Here is a 9,266-nt window from a genome sequence, read left to right on the forward strand (position 1 = left end):
CTAGAACTGCACTGTAATTTTCTTACAATTGCGTGCAATTACTGTGTTAAGAAAACACGTGTATATTAGAAATAATTATTTTTGGTAAATCACATTTGACACAGTATCTTTTCATTACTAAATCATTGTATGTATTATTGGCAGTTTATTACCATTACTTTATTATCAAGAGATATGGGTGTGTAATGTGAACCAATCGATGAAAACATACGACGAATAAACAATTATGCTACATGAAAGTGGAAATGTTATTTAAAAAAGATTCATGGTAAAATTAAAAACAGCTACTAGTACATCGTGGAGTTTATTAGCAAGCACAACACCTGTAACCTTATATTTATAAGATAACTGCGCAATTTGTTCTGTGCATAGTGACATTCTACATCTTGCCCAAACCTACACAAGACCGAGGCATTGTGGAATACGCTAATTGGTGGTCATATGCAGCCGCATTTCCACAGTGCTGTCTAAAGCTAGTGCGTAACATGTCATATGATTAGATACCAATGTCCACCTTCAACACATGAACAAATGCAGCAACTAAATCAATGATAACACTTCAAGAAACCAACATACGGTATTAAAGACGTCTGCCTACACGTAATATATTTATATCTTGTAACACAATTCTAGAAGACACCAAAATATGTGTTAACAAAAACTGGCTTGTATATAAATTATTGGGCTACTTAAAATATTTTTTTTTTAGAACATTTGTTGCTAAAACTGAATCAATATCTCAAACCAGATCACGACCAATTCCCTTTATTACTGGCTGCCTTTGGAATACAGAGCCCTTACGAATGGGAAAATCTCACGTTAATAATTTCACAATCATGAATGATACTGGTTTAGAAACAAGTTTCAGCAATGTTTTCACTCAGTAAATATCAACTTTGATTGAGGAAAATAGGTCTAAAACCCATGTGACTGGTCCTTTTGTTACCCATGTTCAAGACGTCAAATATAATAATTTATAGGCAACACTTTCACGCTTCATGCCTTGCACTGCACGACACGAGTTTAGATTAACTAACATAATTGTCCGTAACACAGATATCCTATTTAGCTCGCACAAACTGTAAAACTAACTGAGAAAAATTACTTGGGGTCCCACTATACAAATTAATTTGTTGCTGCAATTCCCACTGAAAGAAAAAAAACGACCAATGTATTTAGATTAGATAGTCATTCGAAACAAGTATAGTTTTCTCATTAAAAACCATTGTCCTACATTTACTTTATTAACAGCCAAATTAAGCCAGTTGAGCAAAAATTGCACAACAACAAGCACACAAACACATCAAACATGTAAACAGAATATACACCAAATATACGAGTTCTGTCCAATAATCACTAGTGCTTCCCATAGGTGGATCCAAATTCAAGCAATTATGAGTAGCAATTATTCACCATGTGACACTGAAACGTATCTTGAACAAACAACAGTATAAAAAGATGTACATTCCATCCACACGTTTTGTAAATAAGGAGCTAAGCAATCACCCACACAAATACAGAAAGAATACGTGGGCAAAGTGCAAACACTAGAAATTGTGCAATACTTCTTACAAGATTAGACTAAATATATATGTCTTACACTAATTTAACAAACCTCTACACAGATACGCATGTGCACGCACACACAAAAACAAACACACACCACTACTGTCACTCTATGTAAGGACAACCAACAAATTTTGACTTCATTTTCTTCTGCAGGGTTTGATTATATTGTTCAATAAAAATTTTGACATGCAGAAATGTACTAAATTAACTCGAACCTCTGATACTGCACCTGAAAGATTACATGTGAAGGAGGCCGCATGCTTACGATTGTCACTACTAATCAATAGCTGGTACTTACTAAACATCAAGATTGAGTTCCTATAGTGAAGCTTTGATTGAATTTTAGTGACTTTAGACTGATACCATTTGTTAGACACAGCATACAAACACATGAGAATTGAAGACCCAGCGTGCACATGATAAAAACACGATACATATTGCAAGTACTGAGTCTGAAGCTGCTATTCCCTTAAATATTACAAAGGCAAGTTGGGTAAAAAAACGCAAATGCTACAAGTACCTGATGTTAGCTGACATTAACATTGGTCATTATAAACCTAGTTATGAGAAACCGATAGCTACAGTTTGGTCAATTCTGTTCCCACAGAATGAACGCAGCATATCGTATTGGACACAAGAATGAGTTGATGTGGAGATTGTGAGACAACTGTGTAGCACAGACAGGTTAGACAATATCGGCAGCGACTGCAGGCTATCCCTCCCTACACAGATATGTTACGTTTACGCATGCCAGCAGAAAACCACGGCCTGCCAACCTAATCAATAATTTCCAGAGGGCCACAATACTGATAGTTGAAGACAATGCCAATAGTACGTGTTGTTATTAGCTATGCTTAACATCAGATGCTAACACTACATCATGCATTAGTCTTCCCTCTCACACACACCTATCTACAAAAGCTTCATTGTGTCGCTAATTGAGAAATACCATCCTCCTTCTAGTAATAAGAAATCAATGAAATTAACAGACTATTCACAGAAGAAAAAGGCTTCATATATCTGCCAAACAAACGGTTATCCCATATTCAGAATTAAAGAGGTCATTCGAGGGAAGTAGAGATCGGCAATGATTAAACCATGATATTGAGAATAAAACAATTTGTCCGGATCTGTGAAACCTGAGGTTTTTGCATGCCATTGTCTGATTAACATTCACTAGAACTATACATGTATCAACATGATTACAGGTGCTGTTTCAAACAGAGTGCGTGCTTTTGATAATTTATTAAAATCTGCATCACAACATGATCATGAGATTATTTTTAAAACAAAACCACTATTTAATAGATACATTCACATACCCACATTTGCTTCCTTGCACACATATAAGCTTTTATCAATAACCACTATAATCACTGCAGTTTAATACCTGGTGATGCTCACTTTTTAAAATTATTTCATCAACTTTAACAAAAAAATCAACTTAACACAATAATCAAAATCAGTGAGTATCACCAGAGGCCAAACTGATTTCTTTTAACAAAATTTCATTAGCTATTTTTTCAATGCCAACTGGCATGTTATTTTTTACCTAACCATCAAAACTGCCAGCTGCTTGTGACTCTTTCAAACGGTATCATAGCAACGCTACAGCCGCCTCACTCAGGGTCACTTCCCTCATCCTCTTCTTCTTCTTCAGCTTCCTCCAACCATGTCAGCCACTGATTAACCTGAAGCAGAATTCAGACTTTATATACCAGATATTTTGATGACGTTTGAGTTTTTGGAAACAGTTACCAGTTTCTAAATACTATAAGTAAACATTGGGCAATCAGGACATTCTCACACATCCTCTACTTCTCCCCCTCCCCGGGAACATCTCATGCAAGCTTACCTGGAATAGTCCTTTTCCTTTTCCTGGATAGACATCAGTGATGTCCTCCTTCCATCGTAGGAACACCTCTTCCTCTACGATTTCCATGTCATAGAAGTACATGAACATGCGTAGCAGCATTCCTGCGGCAGACAGAAGTATATAAATGTCATGCGACCTCACGCACACGAACAGCAGTACGAGTGATTACCACATCATATATACAGGGATGAGATTGGATAATTTAATTTTCAGCTGAAATTTAAATTAGCAAACAGAGGAGCGAGCAATGGGAGGACCGTAGGTAATCGCCATGCTAGGGCTTAATTTAAAAGAATGGTGCAATTTGGTGCATTCTAAGCTATTCTGAACACATTATAGGAGACTCTTGAATCACCTTTTCAAGTTGTCAAAAGGAACAAACGAACTATGAATAGGAAATCAGGGGGCTGAAAAGAGAGCAAGTTTTTTTATTAAATGTCTAGACATAATGATATTTTTCTGTTTCCACCCGTCGCTTGCATTGTTTTACTCAGACATAAGCTGCCTTGCTGCGACGAGATTGGAATGAAAAAAACACAATGCGAATGGAACAATGCGAACACAACATGCACGCAGCAACATGTAAACCCGGGGGGCCATTGTCAGAAACAAAATTAGTCGCAACATTATTCTTACCATTAACTTCCACTCGTAAACCGTTGACAGAAACATCGTAATGTTACGAGAACGAAAAATCCTCGGAAATATCCTCATAACATTACGAGAGCCCAGACCCTCTCGTAACTTTAATATTAAGATAAAAATAACACATTTAGACAAAGAATTACAATTATAGTGATATAATATTTTATATTAATGAGTAATATCATGTGTTTTTCTTGAAAAACACGTCAAAAACATTAATTATCCACCGATCGTAAACCAAAAGAAGTGCCGCGGAGCGACAGCGCTCATCTAACGTCTACTGCGGTGACTCTGTGGTGGAGTGGTGGGATTCTAGTAAACCCTGTTAGTCCCAAATGTGTTCCACATACCACGGCCTAATAGCAGTGAATCGCCAAAGCCGGATCGGTATCAGGAACCTTCTCAAAGACGATGTTCGTTGGATCGTTATGAAAGTTGCCACGAATGGGCGTACGCTTTAAGTGCTCTTCAGATTAAGATGGAAGCCCTCTCATCGTACGTCAGTAGCCAACAACATTTGCCAAAACACGAGAGGTTAAGCACCCTCATCCTTACCTACGCCAAGCTCCTACAGCTGCCCAAATTGCAATAGAGCAGCTCCGCCACCTGTAACCAATAACCGCCAGGCAAAAGACACTACACCAGTACTATCGACAACACATGCACTGCGCCAGCTAGCACTGGGCCGAGTGGCATACGTTACATGCTACGATACTGCCAGTACAGCAATGCCATAGAAATCTATCACGACTTTAAGTCAGCATAAACCGGTCTTCAAGCAGAATTTAGCTTTGAAATTTCACTGTGCACATTGTAGCCTCATACATCCAGCATGTATACGCATTCCTATAGCAACCCAGCCCAGTCAAATTCTTTCTAACACAGTAACAGCTAACAAATCGCATGTTTCAAATCCTCCTCCTTGAGGGTCCTAAAAGGTTATCAGAGCACTTACTCTGTCGCAGTCGAGGGCGCAAAGGCAACACTTTCCATGGTCCTATTCAATAAAGCCCATAAAAATGCTAGGTCACAGCTGAAACAAAAAAAGTTTTCCAACTCGCCCGCCACACCAGTCTCAGCGAAAAAATATCTAAAATCTCGCCCTGTGCCCACTTGACCTTGACCTGTGACCGCCAATTCTCGCACAGTGATGGCTTTCCTACCATGCATGCTATACACGCACGTATGCACGAGCCTAGGTCGAGCCGTTGTAGATTCTGGTGCCCCCGCAATTCGGCAGTTTCCTCCGGCGGCGGTATGAGCGCGTGTAAGGCTTAGAGGCGGGGGAGGGGAATGGTTCCCCCTGTCTGTGGTCTACAGCCTCGTTGACCTGTGGACTTGACCCAGCTTCGACAATCCCAACTCGTTTTCGGATTACCCCCCACGTCCGAATATCGTGACCGTACGTTCGGCAGCGCGTTAATGATTGCTGCCCAACTGTTGACGGATCGGCGACGGCGTCGGACGGACGGACGGACGGACGGACGGACGATCATGCGATTCTACAAGCTGCATCTGACTATGTCAGATGAGCTAACAATACATTTACAAATGGCGTATGGCATTTGTTCTCTTGTTTGAAATGCTTGCACGCTTGCCACGACTCTCGCGTTAACAGTGTGAGAATTTGTCTTGGTGTGCAGAATAAATTCATGACCACGTCGTTTTTCTTTAAATATTATTTATATGTGGTTAGCCATCATAATATGCATAAATTACTGTGATGTACAATAAATGTGTATGAATTTGAATTTTGTGATCGATTCTCATCCAATCAGCAGCCTTGTGATGAAGTTCCTGTTATCGTAAGTTTTCTAATAGCTGTGATGTGTTTCTGTCAACGGTAGTCTCGCAACATTAGCATTAGTCGTAAGTGTTATCGTAGCATCAACATTAGCATTAACTTTACGATGTTTCTGACAACGGGCCCCCGGCCCCCAGGCCAGGCCTGGTCGTTACGTGATCAGCTACCTCAAATGTTTGCCCCTCTACTGCAGCCTGTGAACGAGGATTTTCTTTTCTGGTACGCAAAAACAGATACACTGTATACTTCGCTGTCAGTCTACTGTCTACACTCTACAGTTTACAGTCAGGTGCTGTTGAGGGTATATAATTTAAATTGTTACATTGTTACCCACCTCCCAATTTTCTCAACGAATTTAGACGTTTCACAAAATCGACCCCTGGAACTGTCAAATCTGCAGATTTCCGCGGATCCGCGGAAGAATCTCATCCCTGTATATAGATAGTCTCATGACCTTGCCGCTCACCTTTCGGGAATTGGTTCTGGTAGCAGTGAACTTGTAGTGCATACAGTGCCACCAGCTGTAAGTTCGGGTAATCATGTATCATCAGTTGAAGCACAGGCTGCAACAAGATACAATGGATTACTCACTAGCATTTGACGTGTTGGTAGGTAGACAACAAGTGCCGCGGAGCGACAGCGCTCATCTCACGTCTACTGCGGTGACTCTGTGGTGGAGTGGTGGGATCCTAGTAAACCCTGTTAGTCCCAAATGTGTTCACATACGCGCCGAAACAGTAGAAGGCATAGGGATGGCATCAGGAACCTTCTCGAAGGAATGTTCGTTGGGATCGTTATGAAAGTTGCCACGAGATGGTACGTACGTTTAAGTGTCTTAAGATTAAAGATGGAAGCTTCCATCGTACGTAGTAGTAACAACTATTGCAAGACAGAATAGGTAAGCACTCATCCATTTACCTACGCAAGCCTACAGGCTGAAATAGAGAGCTGCCACCTGTAACTAATTAACGCAGGCAAAAACTACACAGTACTATCACCACCACATGCACTGGCAGTAGCTACTGGCAGTGGCATAAGTTACATGTAACACACTGACAGTACAGAATGCCATAGAAATTATGATTTAAGGAGCATAACCTTCTTCAACCAAATTTAGCTTTTGAAATTTCACTGTGACATTGTAGCCTCATACGTCCAGGCATGTATAGATTCTACTAGCAAACCCGGCAGTCAAATTCTTTCTCAACAGTAAACAATCCATGTTTAACCCTCCTCTTGAGGGTCAAAAGTTATCCGACACTTACTCTTGGCATGTCTGCGGAAACTACATTTCATGGTACTTTCAATAAAGCCATAAAAATGCTAGGTCACCGCTGAAACAAACATTTTTTTCAATAGCTCCATCAGACCTGTCCTCAGAAAATGTCTAAAATCTGCCCTGTGCCCCCATTGACCTTTGACCTGTGACCTCCAATTTCGGCACAGTGATGGCTTTTCCTACCATGATGCATGCTATACACCGACTATCACGAGCCTAGGTCGAGCCGTTTAGATTTGTGCCGCAATTCTGCATTTCCTCCCTATACCTTAAGTTAAGGAGTGAATGTTCCCCCTTCTTTTACACCTCTTGACCTTTGACCTTTGACCCCCAGCTTCGACCCCCCTCGTTTTCGGATTTCCCCCCCCAAGTCCCGACTTTCGAATCCGTACGTCGAGCCGTTTAGATTTGTGCCCAACTATTGACGGATGCACGGACGCACGCTCATGCGATTCTACAAGCTGCATCTGACTATGTCAGATGAGCTAAAAATGAAAAATCCCTTCACTTCACACAGTCAAAGAGTTACATACAAAATGCAAAAAATAATAATTTTAATGCAACAGATAAATAAATAATCCCTTTGGAATAAAATGTCATTTGTACAATGTACTGTTAGCAGCACATTAATTACTCGGCTACACTCAGCCACGGTAATCATTACTGAACAACATTACAAAAGATTCATTACATTTCAGACTTTGTGAGGGCCTTTAGTACTAGATGGGACACACATGGCAGACTACGTATTACTGACATACCTGGCTATCGATTTTTACAATCAGTAACGAGACACGCAAAGATGCACACTGCAGTACATACCTTTAGCCTGTCCACAAGTTCCTTCTCTTGCTCCTGCGTTGTTTTCTCCGGAGGTTGCTGGGGATCAACTCCATCTCCTAGCGTTGTTAGCGACGTGATGTACTTAAGTAAACTATATTAAATAATATGAAATTATCAAGTGGTCAGTCCTTTGGTAGTGTGTAATGCATGTGTCACACATACTAGAAAGCTTGCGAGAACCTACAGCTGGGATCAGCAATCTTGACATTCTGCAGCCGGATATCCGCGCGAAGCGCGCCAACGCCGCCCTGGCGGCGCTCTAACACGATTTCGCTGCCCCCCTCCTTCACCTTACACGGTTTACATATATAACGCAAGCACCAACTTCGCTGAATTGAGCAGTTCTGGCCATTCGACGATCGGTTTGACTACCCAGGGAGCTCGACATTTCTTAGAAATGCTCCTAATTCGAAGTTCGCGAGTCGGCGCGCTTTCTTTGCTGTAATAAACGTATTTCAAGTTTCTTCTTTGTTTGTTGTTGTTGATGAGTGTAGTACATATTGCGTGCGATAGACGGCGCAACGAATGCCGAATCTATAGGCATAGTAGACTGGTACCCGTTTGCCACCTTTACTCCGGCATATCTCTACACTCACGTAGTGTAGCGTCTGGAACTGTTGACCGGGTACCAGTCTATATGTGTAAGTGTAACTCTCTTATTCATGTTGTTTGTGCACGCAGCACAGCTATGTTGTAGTACTACTACTAGTATTAGATTTCGTGTTTGTTTAGCATTATATTTTATTGAAACGTTTCAAGTGCCTGTGCACAGCGCGGTCGTGCGTTCGGTGTACTTGTGTGTTGCAGATGAGCATTTGACCGGCATTTACAGGTGATTATAGGCGAAATAGAGTAGAGAAACATTAAGACTTTGGTACATTCCACACCTACGAATACTTCTATTACTACAAGTACATGTTACAATAATTACTAGTAAGTACTACTAAGTTACCAGCACTACTAGTACTAGTACTAGTAACTACCAGGACGGCAGGAGCTAATAGTAATAATGACTAACTCTGTTACTAGTAACTTACTAATAATGACGAACCCTAACCATAACCCTAACCTATTATATTGATATAATATTATATTTATATTAATGTAAATGACATTGGTTTTATTGCCCATGTCATACATTGGGGCCCATATAATATTGGGACCCATGTTCTCTATCCTTGAACCACTAGTACTACTAGACTACTACGACTAGTACTACTACTACTAGTTACTATAGTATAGTACTACTA

General features: G+C 40.6%; 1 protein-coding gene across 1 annotated transcript in view; it reads right to left on the bottom strand.

The window, feature by feature from the left end:
* Positions 1–224: 224 nt before the first annotated feature.
* The window catches only part of LOC106815574 (eukaryotic translation initiation factor 4 gamma 2-like), a 15,300-nt gene continuing 6,258 nt past the window's right edge, over positions 225–9,266 (bottom strand). Inside the window, exons 3-6 of the mRNA XM_014820042.1 lie at positions 7,996–8,107; positions 6,361–6,457; positions 3,425–3,546; positions 225–3,260 (exon numbers count right to left, since the gene is read on the bottom strand). Of these exons, the coding sequence (XP_014675528.1) occupies positions 3,189–3,260; positions 3,425–3,546; positions 6,361–6,457; positions 7,996–8,107 (403 nt within the window). The 3' untranslated portion in view covers positions 225–3,188. The remainder of the gene's footprint in view (positions 3,261–3,424; positions 3,547–6,360; positions 6,458–7,995; positions 8,108–9,266) is intronic.

This window comes from Priapulus caudatus, unplaced genomic scaffold (assembly GCF_000485595.1).
Source record: "Priapulus caudatus unplaced genomic scaffold, Priapulus_caudatus-5.0.1 Scaffold1150, whole genome shotgun sequence".
NCBI lineage: Eukaryota > Metazoa > Priapulida > Priapulimorpha > Priapulimorphida > Priapulidae > Priapulus > Priapulus caudatus.